The sequence below is a fragment of the Parasteatoda tepidariorum genome, chromosome 2, assembly GCF_043381705.1.
Source record: "Parasteatoda tepidariorum isolate YZ-2023 chromosome 2, CAS_Ptep_4.0, whole genome shotgun sequence".
Classification (NCBI taxonomy): Eukaryota; Metazoa; Arthropoda; class Arachnida; order Araneae; family Theridiidae; genus Parasteatoda; species Parasteatoda tepidariorum.
Window position 1 is genome coordinate 11,598,984 of NC_092205.1, and position 19,449 is coordinate 11,618,432.

The window sequence follows — 19,449 nt, forward strand, 5'->3', positions numbered from 1 at the left end:
TAATAATCACCTTTCAAATCCTCTCTGTTTCTCCTGACAAAGAAATTAGTTTTGATGTTTTTGTTACACCTTTTACACTTGTAATTTGTTAGATTGTGATGACCTTTTTTACTTGCTTAAACAATTTTTTACTTCTCAAAACTTGTTATGTCGAATTTTTTTTTCGAAATAGAAAAGCAATTTTTTCTGAAAAATCACAATGTAAGTTTATTGTAAACCTCTATTATTTTCTATAAAATGCATAATTATTTTTGCCTTTCTTTTAAAAATAAAATTTTTATTATTGTATATAGACTTATAGTCAACTATCATTACATACATATTTAATAATAGTTATTCTTATGTTTCATGACTCCACTTTTTCGAGCAACATTTTAGAATATATTTTGTACTTTTCAGAACATATTTAGTTCTGAACTTGTTACCTCAAAAGTTTTTTTAGCGTCCCTTCAGCTTTGAGATATCGAGAGTATACTATATATACAGTCAAACCCCGCTATAGTGAACCTTCAAGGGACCGAAATTTTGGTTCACTATAACCAGGAGTTCACTATATCCGTTATTCAAGCAATTTAACTAATGGTTCCCAAAATCCTCCCTTTTATTACACATTATTCAATTAAATGACTGAAAAATATTATGTAATAGCAAAAAATGTATTATTTTTCATTACTCTTCGTCTTGCTTGCGACAAAACTTTTTTAATTTTTAGCTGATGAGCAATCCTTAGTATCAGATATGGAAACACTTCTTGACTATCAGATAATTTTTCCTGAATTTCTATTATTCCGCTTTTTAAACCTGTCTAACCTGCTATTCGAGCATATAAAAGTATATAGTCTCATAAAATCGCTTAGCAAATTCATCGACATTTGTCCAGATACTTCGATTGGTGAACCACTTCAGTAATGCTTCTTCAACATCCTTGTGATCTGCTTTTTTAAACTTTTTCCTGCCATTTAAATTTTTTTTCATGAGCAGTAATTATTAACTGCCTATTTTTTCATATGTTACAAATGTATTTGGATAGTTTATATTCCCTGCAAATATCAACTTGATTGTATCCATTTTCAATTTTTCCGATTATGTCCATTTTATCATCAATGAAGAACGTTTTACGTTTACTGGTCGCCACAGTTAAATTTGAGACACTTGTTTGCAGGATTTTTTTTAACTGAACTGAGAACAAAAAGGAGTTGAAATGAGGGCCTTATCAACACATATTAGTGTCCCACCCTTTGACCAATAATGAATAATTACTCATTCCCTCTGACAGAAAATGCATATTGATCCCACTGACACCCTACAGGTGCATCATCTGCCTGAGTACTCATTTTTGTCAAAGATTTAAAAGAAAAAAATATATATTGAGGGTCATTATTAAGGTACTCTCTGTACATATTTTAAAATCAATTATGAAAATAATAATAATAATCTGACACAATTTTTGTTTTTTTCCCTAGTGTATTCTGTTATGGTGTTAGATTAAGTACTATATAGATAATAAATCGGGATAAATAGTGATCATATACTTTTTTACTTATAACAAATTAACTCAAAATAGCAAATGAGCCGCGATGGCTCAGGGGATTAAGTGTTCGGCGGATCAGGCGAACGCTCTATCCCCTGAGCACGTTCCCCTATAATATGTTCCAATACGGCGAACCAGGTTCGAATCCCAGTCGATACGAATTCCGCATCCGGCTTGCACCGACCACAGTGCTGACGTGAAATATCCTCAGTGGACGGGTCATGGGTTAGAGTCCCCTGGCCGTCAAGCTAACCGTGGGAGGTTCTCGTGGTCTTCCTCTACATGTAAGGCAAATGCGGGTTAGCTCCATCAAAAAGACCTCCACAAAGACAAATTTCCCCCAATACTCGATCCAGGAGTTCTTCAGGCTGGTCTTCTGAATTGGGTTCAAAATTACAAGGCTACGGAGCTGAACATTAGTAGTCGTAAACCCATAAAATTGGGTCGGCTGTTCAACGACGGTTATATATGTATATATAAAAATAAAATAAAATAGAGTGATAAAATTTAGTAACGAAACTTACAGCGTTTCTGCCGTAGAAACTTGAGTCAACTTTTGGGAACTTGTCGTACTATAAAATAAAATAAAATTAATGTAACAAGGTCAATGTAAAGGAAGGAAAAAAAAAATTAAATGAAGCGATTATTACCAGATGAGCTGCAGATGGTGGTAGAAGGGGACTTCCCAGAGGGGGTGGAAGAAATGGACTATGTTGATGCATGTGTGTATGTTGATGTTGATGCTGGTGCATCTCAGCACGCAAGTAGGGAGGAGGGGGGACGTTGATGGACCTGTCTTGAGAGGCGAGAAATCGTGTGTCCAATTCTCTTCGAATGTTCAAAAGATCTTGATCTGAAAAGAAACAAAACTTATTATAGGGTCAACTAATTATAAATGTAACGAATCAATAAAATGCACTTTTAGTAAAATATTAGTGTTATATTTAACCGTTTCGATTTAAATATATATGCAGAATATGGGCTTCTTTCCCATATTTGTCTTTAGACTCTTCATCAACTTCAGCGTCATTTTGTCTTACTGCTATGACACGTCTCAAATGCCTCTGAATAGGATCCGTTTAATAAGTAACACCATACCTGCCAACTTTTGTGAACGATGTTTTCTATTGGTTGCTTATTTTATGCTTTAATGTATTACTCTGGGTTAGAAAGATTTTATTTAGAATTTTTTTACCACTACAACTTAAAGAATAAAAAAATATATTTAAGGATCCTAAAAATTATGCTTTGTATGAGTAAAAGCCAGACTAGTCCCGTAGTGGACTGATCGTTAAGACACGGTTTCCAGCAGATGAGCATCACTGGCTACAGACAGTGTGCGGGTGGGAGACCACTTGCATCAGTCTGTCAGCGCAGGGACCGAGGGTATGCGGTATTGGTCCTCGTTAAACTGTTCTACCGTAAAGTGCTCGACTTCGCTTGCAGGTCGCCTGTCTACTGAAGCGGGGGTTCGTGGTACTTATTGTCAAAAAATCTTCGGATCATCCTCAGGGGTGTTTCCCAGACCGTCGCCAATAGCCCATCGTGCAGCCCTAATGCGACATAAAATAACAACAACAAAAGCCAGACTAAATGTTTAAAAAAAAATTGTTACTAACTATAATCAGGGTGCGTAGCCAAATCTTTCAACAAAAAATAAGCGCTTTTTGAGCACTCAAAAAATAATTTTAAACACTACATTAACAAAATGCAAAATAATTTTCAAAGACTTTACATGATCATGATAAAATAACTAGTTTCTGACAAAGAATTCTTTTCTTGATTATATTAGCCATTATAAAATGATTAAGAGATTTTTCGGTTCGATATCAGAGGGTGGAAAATGAAGCCTGAAATTGAGAATATCTTGCAAAATGCAGCAGAGTTGCACATGAGAAAGCAATAATCTCACCGAACCCAGCTCAGTAGACGCACATGCGGACTCTCAAGTATTTCATCAAACATGTAAAATGATTAGCACTTTCATACGCTTATGGGCCGACGGTACGCCAAAACAGAATGTAGTCGAATGAATTGTGAAAACCTTGATAGAACAATGCGAAAAGCAGCCTTTTTCATAATACGTGGCGAAAATCGACACGGTAAAGAAAAAATTCTTATTTTCGAAACGGGATAATTAATCACTTTTTAAAAACACCCAACGAAAAAAGCACCTTTAAAAGTCGAAAATAAGCACCTTTAAGCACTTTTTAAAAACGCTATGCACCATGATAATGTTTTTACTCTGATATTCAACTTCCGCTATGACAAATCTAGCAAAAATCGTTAAAGTTGGCAGCTTTAAATCAATCTGTATGTCTTACGGCAGTAAGTGTTTTTTAATATTGCATAAAAAGGTTTAATAAAAAAGGAGTAGGGTCAGAAACGTAATCGTGATTGTTCAGAGGACGTTTAGAATCTTATAATTTGTATCATTTAACAATGAGCTGACCTGATAATTTTAGCTAGTGATAATTTAATCCAAGAGCGAGTGATGTAGAAAGAACCGATTTTTAACCTTTTTGATAACGATGGTAATTATTGCATTAAAAGTATAAATAAATTATGAAATATAATTCAATAATAATTTATTCAATTGAAAAACAAAAATTTTAAAAAATTCGTAAAAATGAAAGCAGTTAGTTGCATTGCAGTAGCTCGGCAAATGCTGTCCTAAGACCAGGCCACGAGATGTAATCAAGTTCTCCTTCTTGTTGGCATGGTTTAAAAATGATATTTGCATGAATTTTTCAAATTTAAATGCGTGTCGAATTGTAATTCTTTTCTCTAAAACTTCTAGAATAAATTTCTTACCAAAGAAACATTGACAAAACTTACTAGGTGGTGGAGCAAACAGAGATTCTGAAGCTCCAAAGAGGGATGGCCCAGGGGCCGTTGCCAGAGGAAGACTAGGTGACGATAAAGATCCTGCTGGCGGCAAGGGAGGTGCGAACATTACGTGGTGGCCAGCAGCCGGATTAAGAGCAGACGATGACGAGGAATGATTGCTGAATGGAGAACTGTGATGACTATTGGGCAGGGAAGGTGCCAGAGGAAGTATACTGGGCACTGGTGAACTGATTCGCCCAGTCGCAGGTGGAGTAAAGTGAGATTGTGGATTCGTAAGAACAGTAGTAACACTTGGACTGTAATTAAAAGAAGAAGAAAAAATCAGTCATAAACGAATTTAGATGAAGCTACACTGTAAGAAGTGTTAGTGTATCTTAACGCCAAAAATGGTGGCAACTACTTTGCATCATAAGTGTTATTGTGAAACATTAAAGATAATCAAGAACAGGTCTTGATGTTGCAATCAAACATGAAGAACAGGTCTTGGTATTACAATCAAACATCAAGAACAGGTCTTGGTGTTGCTATACACCAGGAACGCTCCTTTACTTTGCTTTTTACACCACCATTTTTGATGTTCTGTAAAACTAAATTTTAAAGTGTCTAATAAAACACAAAAGCGCCAGTAAAGTTAAACAGCACGGTTAAAAGTAAGAATAGTTATTTTAAGATGCAAAACAACATTAGCTCTTAATATAAAATTAGTTTGTAAATCTTTACAGAGCAAACATATCAAAGAAAATATTAAAGCGATTTCGAATTAGGATTAACACAAAAGAAGCAGAAAAAAATTTAAAATTATTTAATACAACTGACAGATATTCAAAAATTTAAATGTAATTATCCGGACAACTAAAATCATACGATGTTTTGCTGCGGCGAACTTTTATTTTGTAGACACAGCGTGCAAAACAATAAAAAATTCACTTCATTTTATATTCTATTGTGAACAATCTACTAACAATACCCAAAGTTCGCCGAAATTGGGCGTTTTTGGAAGAGAAAATAATTCACGAATAGCGTAAAATGCTTATTGGTGTTAGATTTAACTACACTTTTTAAAGTACTCTCGATATTTCAAAGTTGAAGGGTGGCTAAAAAATTTCGAGATAGCGAGTTTTCAAGATAACAAGTTCAGAACGACATATGTTCTAAAAAGTAAAAGAAAAAACAATTCTAAAATATTACTTTTAAAAGTAGAGTAGTGAAACATAAGAATAACTACTATTAAATATGTATGTAATAATAGTTGACTATTAAGTCTATATACAACAATGATAATTTTATTTTTAAAATTAAAGACGAAAATTATTATGCATCAAATAGAAAAGAATTGGTTAACAATAATTTTACATTGCGATTTTTCCGAAAAAATTCTATTTCGAAACAGTTTCGACATTACAAGGTTTTGAGATGATACCCTTCGACATAGGAATTCAAATTAACTTTAGGTGGATATGTAATGCCAAGGGAAACATTTTTTGTTGTTGATGAAACAAGGTTTTCGAGATATCGAGATCATACTGTTTACATGAAAGCTCGATTTGATAGTTTAAAATAAAGTAATTCTTCGCACAATTTTTTGGATTGTTCAACTTTAAACTTGGAGAGGTATTGATTTTGACAGTGTTGAGTAATAATTTAGATATATAGTATTTACAAAAAAATATTCACCTAGTCCAGGATGGTTTGGAAAATATAAGACTTGTCAAACTTCCAGATACTCCATAGGAAGAAGAAGATGATGATGTATGTGAACTTGTTACTGGTGCTGCTCCAAGGGCCGCACTGGACACTGGCGTCTCGTTTCTGGAACTACTACGACTGTGTCCGTTACTGCTACTCCGTCCTTCACGACTGAATTCTTTTGAAGATTGTCCGGACGTTCCTGTAAATAGATTTAAACACCCGTTTAAATAGATAATTGTGAAAAAAAATATCGCTTAGTGTGTACCAATGGAAAAAAAAGCAGTAAAAATGTTGTTTAAATTAAGCAACTTTTAATTGAAGAGATTTTAAAGTATCATGATAACTTAGCGTAAAAAACAACAAATAAAAATCGCATAACTTAGGCATACGGTTGCTTCAGTATTATTAAGAAGTACTCTTTTCCGTGTCAAAGCTTCATTTTATTACCGAGACAAGTTCTTTCTGATAGTACTGAAACAGTCTGTTTTATGTGAATTAGTCTGTATGATTGTTTTTTCACGCTTAACTTTATTAATTAACAGAATTCTTTATTTATTCGGACATAATAACAACAGTTTGTAGTTAGGTATGAATCTACAAAAATATTACTGGTTTATAATTTCGCAATGCGTTATGAGTTAAACCAGAACTAAAACCATATTAAAACCGTTGCAATTTTTTTTCGAGGACAGAGTTTAGAGTAAAAAGACTGGCAATGAAAAATTCCTACTAGATCATTAAAATACTATAGTAATTCCTCTAGTCGTTGGAAACTACTTCCATGTTCCTAGGTCCCTTTCTACTAAAAGCGGATCTCAATTTAAAATATGAATTCTCTATCTCTTTTTGCATCCATTAATTATCAATTATTCTGTAATGATAGAAAAGACAAAGAATTTTAAAACGAGAAGAGTTATATTTAAACACTCAATGCTTTCAATTTGCCGACCGGACTATGTAGGGGCCAGGGAACTGGCCTAGCATCAGAAAGGTTCTGGATTCGAATCCCGGACAAGGCATGGATGTTTTTTTCACTCTCTGTACTATCTGTCCTTACCGTGGGAGCAACGCTGGCTCAACTAATATAGTTCCCCTGAAAAAGTGGCCGACAGTAGTGCCCTAATACGCCTGAATTGACGAAAAACTGCTTTCAATTAGGAGTGATCAAATATCTGCAATAAGGAAAAGCAACGATGTAATTGGATGCTCAGAAACATGCTAATTTTTCCCCAGCTAAGCGGGATCAGTGATATTATAACTCATTTAAATTGAACATGTAACACGATAATGCTTTTGCACACACATGGTTTCAATAAGAATAGTTTCATGGAGTAAGAAATATAGTGAATATAATTATTTACCTTGAGGAGCTGGTCCCAGCGACTGACTGAGTTGACTTAGACTGGAGATACTGCTATTGCTGTGCGAACTTTGACTATCACGACCAGAAGGAGGTACAACTTCTCTGCTGCTACTTGTGCCGGAAGCTGATATCGCAGTAGGACTCCACAATGTCTTTCCAGAACTTCGCGAATTGTCTTGAATAGTGATGGGTGAATTTACAGTTGGTCTTTGAGATGGATAATTGGGCCCTGTTGAATTCGTTGCAGATACTCGAGATGTATCAGTACTTTCTTTTGGTGCATCAAATGAAGTCTGAAGCTTCGAAGATGGCGGAGGAGTTCGTTTGTGATGATAATGAGTGGATTCACTGTAAGGATAAAATGGAGTGGTCTTATCTTTGCTAGAAGATGTAGGGTAAATATTATCTGGAACTGGTGGTTGGACCGTCTGTACTGTTTCAGGCTGATTTGGGGTGAGATCATGTGATGCAACTTTCACGGATGGTTCCGAATTGGGTAAAGTGTTCTCTCTTGTTTTCAAAGAGTTGGAATTCCCATAATTTTGATAGTTATTCAATTCGTTTTGTATTTTATACGGATGTGTCTCTTCGGTATTTCGTTTTGGCACAATATCTTGTTTGTAATGATTTTCTGGATATGCTTTATAGTGATTATCTTGAGTTGGATAGTAATTTCTATTCTTCTCACTTGATGTCCTTGAGTGGTGGTAACCGGGGTGATTTTTATGAGAGTAGGAAGAATGTTCTGAAACGTGGCTAGAATTTTTATAATTGTCACTTACAGTGTTTTGATTAGTGCCAGATCTCGAATAATTTACGCTTCCTTTTTGGTAATACTCAGCATTTCCATATGCAATGTTTTCAGAATTCAGTTTTGACGGTGGTTCTGAGTAGTTTTTGTTGCTGTGGTGGTAATTGTAAGTCTTAGAACTAGTATGGATTGCACTATTCGTCGATTGCTTATCCCTGTAGCCGCTTATGTACTGTTCAGAATTAACTTTTAAGTTCCTCGAATTACTTACCGAGTGGGAATCGGAATAATTATTGTGATAAACATTATTACTTAAATGACTTTGTGGCACGTCTGTTTTATAAGTATTACAGTTGTAAGAATTTGTGGTACCAGCAGTTGACGAACTTACCGATTGATAATAATCATTTTTCTTATTTTCTGTAGGATAGTGGTACGAACTGTATTGCACTGGCTTCGTAGAATGACCTTGAGGTATTTCTGACTTAGGGTTTTGATAGTTATTTATCACTTGCTTAGAGTTCTCGTATGCGCTAGCTGGCAACACTCGTCTGCTCGATTTGTGCCGCGAATGCGATTTGTTTACAATAGATTGGTAATAAGTAGTTCGATTAGGAACCTTATTTTTGTTTACACTTGGATAAGGTTCACCGACTAACTTGCCTGTCGTTTTGTCAGTAGTGTTCCTGACAGGGTTTTCACTAGAATTTTGTGTTAAAAGCTCATTGGATTTGAAATTATAAACATTGTTAGCACTGGGCTTTTTGCACAACGTTTGTGGATCACAGGTTTTCTCATTTGTAAACGCTTGGCCAACGCAGTAGTTTACATCCGCAGTTCCGGTTTTATTTTCATACCGGTTTTCTACATAGTTTTCGTTTTTATAACCATCACAGGCAATGACATCTTTGGAATTTGATATCACTTCTTTTGATGAGGTGTTGGAGTATTTATTGATGATAGGCTGCTGCTGATGATGATGCTGATAGTAACTGTTCGACGATAATTTTTGATGGTGATACCTCTGGCTTTCCCGAGGTTCTTGATTAGGGTAAGAGTGCTTATTGTTCGAATACTGATTGGCAGAATAGCTGACAGTATAGTCAGAATACGAGGAACATATGGGGTAAGGAAGGGAATGGACAACGTCACTGTTTGAACCACGGGGGGACTTGACGACACTGTCGTAATTTTTGGAACTTAAAACAGGGCTGACTGTGTTCGATACAGCATTGGGTGATACGGGGAAGTCTTCTTGTCCTAGTAAAGAAGAGGGGAAAGGTACACCGCCGGCGGGTGAAGTGGATGAAGGCAAAGGTGTTGGGTTCGATGCCCCTATTTGGCTAGAAGCAGGGACTGTTGCTGGATTGGCTGCACTGGTTGGCGCCGTTACAGCAGCCACCGCCGCTGATGGTTCTGGTTGCTGAAGAGGTCCATTCTGGAGGGGTAAAAAGTGAGGAGAATTTTTCACAGGAAATGTTGGGCTGCCTTTGCTTCCAGAAGTTTGCGTAACATCTTCTGAAAAAAAAGAAAATACAAATAGAATGTTAATAAAAATTATTCACAAACAATATAATTAATATATTACAATAAGAATTCATTAAAGCAATTAAGTAAAGCATTTTTGTGGGATAATAGAACGAAGAGTTCGAAAAAATTAAATAATTAAAAATTATTTTTGTTCTCGAATATTTTAAAATATTCAATATTCTCAATATTCAATTCTCTCTAATAATTATTAAAGGAAAAAAAAATTGCGTGGTAATTTTTATACAGTTTAGGATATAGTTTCTCTAATTGTATGCCGCCATTTGCTAGTGAATTATAAATTAATTTTCAATTAATCAATGAGTCAACTTTTGGTTGGTTACGTCTCAATTTTTGGTGGGTAGTAACAAGATTTTGAATCTTTCTACATTATATAACTTGTGTACATAGTACATGCATTTTGCAATTTATATGGCATATTATCTCTCTGTGAAACATGATTTAGGTCTAAAAATTTTCAGCAAGCTATATGGTAGCCGTAATTACTATTTCAGATACAAAATAACATAAAGTAAAATAGATAAATAAATCATGGGAAAAGAACTATGAATTAAGAAGCAATTCGTGTCGAGAAAAAAGTCGTATCAGGAAAAAAAAAATAGGAAACATAAATGCTATTTAAATTGTTTGTTAGTAGTTACAAAATAGTATTTTATAAATTAGTTCATACAAATAAATATATATTTAATAAGAAATTAAAAAGGTCATATTAATAAAAAAAAAACGTAATTATAACTCACTTTTCACTTGCATTTTTCAATTTCCCGAATGATATTTAAATAAAATTTGATTATTATTTCATTAATAATTAATTTAAATAACTTCTTTCGAATAAAAAATGTAAGTACATCCCTCCAAAAAAAAAAAATTTAATGCGCCCCTGAAAAAACGTGTCTAAAGATTTGGTTTTTAAAAAGGGGATCGCAATATTTGCAGCTTTAGAAGACCCTGATTATGAATTTTATAAATTAATTTTCAGTCATATAAACATGATTATAAAATCATTGATCTCAATAGTTCATTAAAATAGTACGAGATGGCAGCACTAGGAGATTCAATTGCGTTCTGTAAATATGTTTTTCCACAATAACTTCATTTTACGGTTTCAGAAGTGAATAAATGTGACAATAATTATTTCAATTTGTATTGTATTTATTCCCCAAATATTAATTAACATAGTTGGCTCCTCTGTTTTATACATTAGACAATACATTTTAAGTTAATTTCTTATTTTTGATTTTTCTCAAATTAATGAACTTTCCCAATTAACGATTTTAACCAAAATTATGTGCATGGATATCGTTTAAGTTGTTTGTATTTAATTTTTAAAAAAAATTTATAATGAACAATTTTTTTTTTTTAAATCTTGGAAAAATGACTAATAATATAGATAATTTTACGAATAATATATGTTAAGTTACCAATTTTCCTCGCTCTTTGTACACAAAAACGTGAATTTCTGGGATTTTTAGCAGCGAATTGATCTGGATCCGTTATTTATAAAATTAATGAAAGAAACATAATTTAATTACTTCAATAGATACATTTAACATACCTCAAATGAACATTGAGTTCGAATTTGTCGTTGTAAATTTTATTAAAAAAAAGATACATTTCAAGATTGTAGTCAGTTTCCACACAAGAAAAATTTTACGCTCGATTAAATTTTCACAAATATAAAAACAGTCATTCTCTACAGAATTAACAGAATAGGCTAAAAATTTATTTATTTAAGTTTAGTTTCTTATACGCTGATGAAAGGGCATTCATAAGAAAACCTTTTAATTGCTACAAGGTTTTTGAAAAATCTGTAAAGTGGCTTCACTGTCTCATAGGTATTAAAAGGGAAGAAAACTTTTACAGGGGAAAGTTGTTGTGCAGGAGGGCGAACTTGAAGTGATGCGATGCTATTGAAGTGTATATGTTACCGTAAACGACCGAAATCAAGAGAATGTCAACGTTCACCGGCGAATGTCAACAATCACATAGTCGCTTTGGTGTGAAAGTCCGAAATATTTGTCATATCCGATTTGATATTATTATATTTATTCCATATTTTAATATCTGCTGAGGATAGATTAGGAGAAACATCAGTATTCGAAGTACCGGACAAATGTATACCGGGCATTGGCACTTAACTAGACCTAGTATCAATTTCGGACATTTACTAAAGCGATTATGTGATTGTCAACATTCACCGGAAGTCAAAAACCAGCAATTTCGGTCATTCACAGTAACATATATAAAACTCTTGAATATTAGTAAACGCTTGAATGTAATATTAAAACTTCTGAATGTAAATATTTAATTGAAACATGCAGTATACATTTTAATACATTTAATTATATAAAGATTAGAGTTGGTAAAAATATCTCAGAAAGAGTGCTTCGAGCTTAACTACTTTTACAATTATCTAAAATATAATTAAAGATTTAATCAAAAGATCATTAAAAAAAGTAATTTTTCCCCGAAATGCTCTGTAATTCCTTAGGTAAAATTAAAATGCGGAAAAACCGTACTAGTTCACAACTTAAAAAATGTAGGAAAATAATGAGCCAGTAATGCTTATTAACAAATAATTTACTAAAAACAGAAATAGTTTACTAAGTAAAAAATATAGTGAAATAATTTGAGAACTTTTTGATTATTAACTTTATAACTATTTATTATTATTAATAACTTATTATAATTACTGATTATGATTATTAACTTAAAACTTATAATATGATTATTAACTTAAAACTTATAATATGATTATTAACTTAAAACTTATAATACGATTATTAACTTAAAACTTATAATATGATTATTAACTTTATATTATTAACTTTATAACTTTTGGTTTTGCCATTAATGCATTAATTTACTAAAAACAGAAATAGTTCACAAATTAAAAAATATAGGGCAATAAAGTGCCAGTAATGCCTCTATGCAAATAATTTACTAAAGACAAAAATAGTTTACAAATGAAAAAATATAGGAAAATAAAGTACCATTAACGCTTTACATGCAAATAATTTATTAAAAACAGAGATAGTTCACAAGTTAAAAAAATTTATGGAAATTTAGTGCCAGTAATGCGTATATAACAAATAATTTATTAAAAACAGAAACAGTTCGCAAATTAGAAAAATATAGGGAAATAAAAGTGCCAGTACATACAAAATAATTTACAAAAAATAAGAATAATGCTTGTCATTATTTCTTATTCAGAATTAATGTCAGCAGAATATTCGTTGGTCCCTAACAGGGTATTGTAAAATATTTTTATACAGAAAAAGACATCAGTAATCGATAACACGAGACACTTCAAGTTCTTAGATTCTTTTTCCCAGAAAAGAATTGTTTTGTTTCCTTATAAATTTCTAACTCCTCTCCAGACACAAGAAACCTCCCTCCCCCCTCCCGCATTTTATATGGGTGGCGGGAATGCAGTGCAAATCAGTAAGCTCTACAACACAAATCATTTGCATTTTATTGAAATATTGAAAACGGAATAAATCCGAACGATACGGCAGACAGAATAGATTGTTAGAACAAAAGAAAATAGATGTGTAAGAGAAAAAGAATAAAAATAAAAAATACGCCTTAGATCTGGAAAATACGGCCATACTATATTTCTAATATCAAAGATACACATGGACACGGTGAAAAAGTCGCTTGGAAAGAAAAGGAAATAGAATATTTTTTTTTTTCGTTCTCCCTCAACCCCGTCTCGGTATTTATCAAAAAGTACAGAAATACCGACACAAATAAAACAAGACCTGGAAAAAGAAAAAGAACATATATAGATATAGCGTGAAGAAGCAAGTAGCGTAAAAAGCGAGCGGAGCTAAGAATTTAAAACAACCGTTTTGTCAACATTTTATTGGTTGCTCCGCCTGTCGTTCAAATGGTTGCTTGTTGCCATAGTAACCATTACATTCTACATCTTTTTAAATGCATCTAGTGTTTCTCTTGAAGAGTGAAATATGTATATAAATATATTGGTATGTATATAAAAAGGAAACCCCACGGCGGCAGAGGTCGTTTTAATATATGGAAGGCCATTTGTTAAATCCGTCACAACAGTTTCAGAATTTTTATTTCCTTGCCTTCTTCGGCTTTTTAGGGTTACTAGTGCTTTTTTATTACTTTTTCAGTTTCTTTTTTCTTTAATGCTTCTTATTATCGCCAAGAACGCCAAAGTGTTTGATAACAGGTATGTTTATTAAATTATGAAAAATAAAAAAAAGGTGCAGGTGGCCTGGATTCATCGCAAAATCTAAGAATTTTTTCTTCAATAGCGAACATGTAAATTATTATTAGTTTCTAATAATTATTATTGAGTAGTTATTAATTAGTAATTTTTATTGGTGATCTATTTATTACAGTAACGAAAAGATTTAATATTGCGCTTATAAACAAATCTGAGAAAATGCAGATTAAGTACAGAAAAATCGCAATACCTGCTGTTTCCAAAGCTAAACGAAACTATGTAAATAGAACGCCTTATAAATTAAACTGACTAACTTTTTATTTTTTGGAATTGAATATAATCAATTAAAAATATCAGTAATTGAAAATATAAATAAAGTTTTGCTTACATAAAAAATAATAAAAAAAAATACAATAGGTAATACATTTATCTTAGTTTTTCTCATAAAAAATCTGTACGAACTTTTGAATCTGAGATATTCAGCTTCAGTGGAGTTTTTGACATTATTCATTATTTCTAAATGGCGGAATTTGGTACAAGAATTTGGTACTCGAGGAATTTGGTACAAGAAAATAACTCATTTTTTAATTATTATTTTTAGTGTACTTCTGACTGCGAAGAAGTGTAAGAATTTAGTGCAAGAATTTGACACAAATCGTCTGTGGGTAAATAGTGTAAAGAAAAGCTGCCAAAACAAATTGTCTTGATTTTCTTAATTACGATGGTGGCAGTGTTTAAGACACTGAGCTATCATTTATTAGTTTCGGGGTTCTAATCCCGATAGCTTATTGAGGAATATCCGATAACTGATTAACGCCTTAATCAAAGAAGATGATAAAATTTTTTATTATTGAAAGACGACAATGATAATATAGTTATAGTATCAACAATTAAAGTTTGTGTAGAGAATCAACAGAATTAAATGAGTTTCCCTAAAACATCAAAATATCGTTTAAGGTTTTAAAATTAACTTGATTTTTTGTTTCTTTCGTCTCAGTTTGAAAAATATATAAAGCCATATTAGAGCCAACTGAAATTAATACTGAATATGATAAAACAGATTGTATTTTTAAATAAATAATTAAAATTAAATCTTAAGCCAGAGATTAATGTGAAAACTATACCGTTCGTATGGTGAGTTTTGGAGAGAGAAAAATGTGTAAGATTAATTTAACAATAGAAAATTTAAAAAAAATATATAATCTAATAACATTTATTGCTTTAAAAGTGTTAGAGGCATTTGAAGTAAGCCACTGCATAAAATATATTCATTTTTACCAAAAAAGAGTTTACCATTTGTGGTATTTATTAATTAAAGTTGCAAGATTATGAGCATTTTTCCTAAATGAGTTCTCTAGCAAGAATTAAAACCTTTTCCACGTAGAAGGAAAGTTTTTAATGTATGAGTCGTAGGCTGCTTGAAACATCCGGCTACTCACATCGGATGTTTCTAAGCATTATTTTATTTTATAGCCGGAATTAAACATCTGTCCCAATTCTGAGTCAACAACTATTAATGTTCAACTCTGTAGTCTTGTAATTTTGAACACAACCTAGGAGACAAGGACACTCCTGGATTAAGCATTGGGAAAAACTAGCCTTTGTGGAGGACTTTTTAGATGGAACTAACCCGCATTTGCGTTTCATGGAGTGGAAAACCACGAAAACCTCCCAGGGTTAATCTGACTGCAAAGGAATCTAACCCATAATCCGTCTACCACTGGCGATATTTTACGTCAGTACTGTGGTTGGTGTGAGCCGGGTGCAGAATTTATATCAACTAGCCATCGCTGGGATTCGAACCTGGGTCACCTAGTTATATTTATAACTAGTATTTCTGCGAATACTATTTTTAAGAATTTTCTAATCAGCCTGTATTTTTCAGGGTCACTGGGAAAGAGTCTTCAGACTGATTAGAGAATATAAACTCCGATGCACAGTTAGACAGATTTAGTTTAAGCCGTTTGTAATGAGCTCACGGTACTGAAGGCTTATTGCAATGAAAATAAACGCTCATTAAAAATTATTCAATTCATGCTAGCTAAACACAATTACTTAATTCCACCATAGGATAAAAAAAAAAAAAAAAAAAACATCGATTCCGACTAAAAAAATTCTTTCTAGCGAGTTTTAGCCAAAAATGGGAGAAAAAAAAGGAAATCGTTTGCCTTTCTTATCCGTTGCCAGCTACAAGAAACGTAATGTTGCCTGGAAGCTCGGTATACGTCACGTCTGTTTTCTCATTGGGTGCTCAGGGGCAGGAAACTGCATTTAGAGGATGTACTCGAATTCTTTATGTCACTAGATACAACTTTTCTGACAATTTTTCATCGATCCAGAAACTCAAAGGGAAGCACGCAAACATTCCCCGATAGCTTTTCGAACAGTTTTTTTTTAACCCGTTTTAAAAATTTTTTTCTTCTTCTTCTTAAACCATTTTTTCCTCTTCTTTACTTCCCAGAAAGAGCTTTTTGCAAGTTTTTTTTCTTTCTTTTCTGCTTTTTCAGCTATCATTCTTTTCTGTTCTTTTTTTTCTTCATCTTTTGCTTTGATATCTTTTCTGCGTGTGCCAGTCAATTCCGCAGTAAGAAGGTTGGCAATGTATTTTATGAGATGTTTTTCGATACCAAGAAAGAAAAATCTTCCTTTCTTATTTCTTCCCCCCCCCCCCCTTTTTTTTCCAACTCGAATATTTTGCGATTTAAGACCAGAAAAATGTACTTTTCAATTTTTTCTGAAGCTTTATAAGTAAAGGCGTCTATATAATCGTCTGACGATAGCAGCGGGATGTTTCAAAAGTAAATATTTCTCTGGAAAGATATTTATTTACATTCGAGATTATTTTTTAAAAATATATAACAAAAAAAAAGGTTTTAAATTAAAATAAATATTGTAGAAATCGAATCGAGTAGTTCAGATTGTTCACATTACCATAATGATAAATATGTTTTCTTCTTTAAAAAAACAAACAAACAATATGTGTACAGTGTGCAAAATAAGAAACGGATCACCCTGAATAACTTTTGATCTAATTATCGGATCTTCACGTTCCAGGACTCAATCTTAATGGTTCGAAGGAGCGACCTCAAATATGCTAATTAATTAGTGCAGACGATATTTTAAGTTATGAAATCAGATACAAAAACGTACTTTTTCTGAATAAACACACCTTTTCTTCGACAGATTCGGATTTCGGACCCCAAAATATAAGGTATTACTACAATCCGGGAAACATGGTCCCTATAGTTTTGTCAGGAGAGTGGTCCAAAGTTTGAACCCCTTGATGTTAATTTTAGTTTTTGCGTATTTCGCCATATCTCGAATTTTTTTTAAGTGAATTGTATACAATTTAAAAATTTCTTAACTACAGATAATTCTATGCAAAAAATAAATTTTATTGAGTATTTATTATTTTATTTAATAATAGTCTAAAAACTTTTGAATTGTAAATTATACTGTTTTTTACATCATTTTAAATGACTAAATAAAAAATGTGAGCATAATCGGTCGTATTCAGCATTACAAAACTATGACTTCATAACAAATAGAAGCATAGCGGAAACTATTTGCTGCACACTATTGCAGATAATATTTATTCACAGCCATTTATTAAGATGAAAATAGTAATTAAGGTCGGACGAATTTTTCAAGGAAGCAATTTGTCCACTTAAAAAGATGCGATCAGCTAAAACGGAAAACTAAATTTGCCAAAATAATTTTCAACACTTTAGAATCACGTGCGCCAAATATTACACGTGATATTCTTCTTAATAAGCCTCTGGCAGCTTCAAACGGTAATAAATTAAGGAAAATGCAAGCAATAATAAAAAAACCCGAGGAAAATAAAAAATATCGTCATGAAATCGGATCACGTTTAAGTCCATTAACGTCAGATAGCATTAAATTTATAGCTATTTTTCCCCAACGTATCTTCAACACGATTTCTCACGTTCTTAAATTGATTTGATTGTTCTAACGAGAAAAAAAAAAAATAACGAAAGAAATTATGCTTTCATTATTTTATTTGTTTCCTTCATTCTTTTACTTGCTAGCTAACAATGCGACGAAATGCCGCGAGTCAATTTTCTTTTCTTCGGCAGGATAAATAGACGAAAGGGGGGGGGGAACTAATTTGTAGGCGAAGTGTTTTTCCCACGCTCGCCAAACAAGCAATCGTGACAAACATTTATTGCTGCTTTGGTAAAAAAGATACAAATCTTCGTGAGTTAACATCATTTTGAACAATCTATTAAGTATTATACTAGTTTCAGGGAGAATTAGAATTAGGAGATTTAAATTAGGGAGTTTATTACAATTGAAACTATTAGATGTTAAAAGATTCTTGAATCAAAATACAATGCGTGTCAACGTTTTAAAGAACATTTAAATAAATGGCGTTTATTCAAATGGAGAAAAAAAACCTTTTTATAAAAAGAGGAAGTAATTTTTTAATAAAATATTTTATTTTTCTTCTTAAAAACAAGACTAAAATATTGATATGGCATGCAAAATAGTTAAAATAAATAAATAAATTCATAATACTATTAAAAATAATATTTATGTAAAAACCTGTAAAAAAATATGACAAAACTTTTAAATTAACTGAGCTATCTATTAAATATATTTTTAACGTTTTTTAAAATTACATTCCATTAAATCGTAATTTCAAAAGTAATTATCTAATTAAAAAATAAAATCATAGTGGCAAATTTATATAAGTGATTTAAATTATTGTCAAGAAATTAGATTGCAGTGCTTCGAAAAGAGAACGAAAATACGAATTTTTATTAATAATCGATATTTAATTTTAAGTATTTAAACTAAATAACAATAAGTACAATAAAAGTACAATCAAAAATAAAATGTTCTTCCTTAAATTATGAAAATATTTCTTTATATAAAGTGAAACGTGGCTTCACTGCCGAATAGCTTACTAAGGGGTAGAAAAGTTCTACAGGGGCAAATTTATCTCATGTGATATCACGTGCACGTTGTATTCGTCTCCTGTGAAGGACTGTAAAGTAGCTTTACTGCTCGGTGTGTTTTATGAAGGTGGAACAACATTTACAGGGATAATTTACTTGAATTGTTGATTGCTAAATGGCTGCTGTATGCTTTGTATGCATACGATATCTAATACGGTAGTTAAGATGCATACTTGAAATAAATAAATAAAAAATCAATAAATAAAAGAAAAAAAAACTCGATTAAAATTTAAAAAAATAAATTAAAAAATATTTTAAATTAATTAAAGTAATAAAGTAAAATTATTCATAATTATTAAAATAATTACAATTAATAAAATGATTAAAATTAATGAAATAATTAAAATAAAAACTAATTAAAATCGAAATGAAAAATGTTCCACTTGAAAATTGGAAAACATTTAAATTTTGTTCTTGTTTTGTTTTGCATAAAGTTTGTGTAATTAAATTTGTACAGATAAATTTACAGGAGCTAATTCATCTCACTTGGAATTGAAGTGAAGGATTGTAAATTAGCTTCACTGCTCGTTGTGT

General features: G+C 32.0%; 1 protein-coding gene across 4 annotated transcripts in view; it reads right to left on the reverse strand.

The window, feature by feature from the left end:
- The window catches only part of LOC107445627 (uncharacterized), a 593,665-nt gene that overhangs the window by 12,712 nt on the left and 561,504 nt on the right, over positions 1 to 19,449 (reverse strand). For all 4 annotated transcript variants that reach the window (XM_071177173.1, XM_071177172.1, XM_071177174.1 and 1 more), the window contains 5 exons: positions 7,432 to 9,702; positions 6,056 to 6,269; positions 4,370 to 4,677; positions 2,182 to 2,384; positions 2,056 to 2,103 (listed from right to left, as the gene is read on the reverse strand). In XM_071177173.1, the coding sequence (XP_071033274.1) occupies positions 2,056 to 2,103; positions 2,182 to 2,384; positions 4,370 to 4,677; positions 6,056 to 6,269; positions 7,432 to 9,702 (3,044 nt within the window). The remainder of the gene's footprint in view (positions 1 to 2,055; positions 2,104 to 2,181; positions 2,385 to 4,369; positions 4,678 to 6,055; positions 6,270 to 7,431; positions 9,703 to 19,449) is intronic.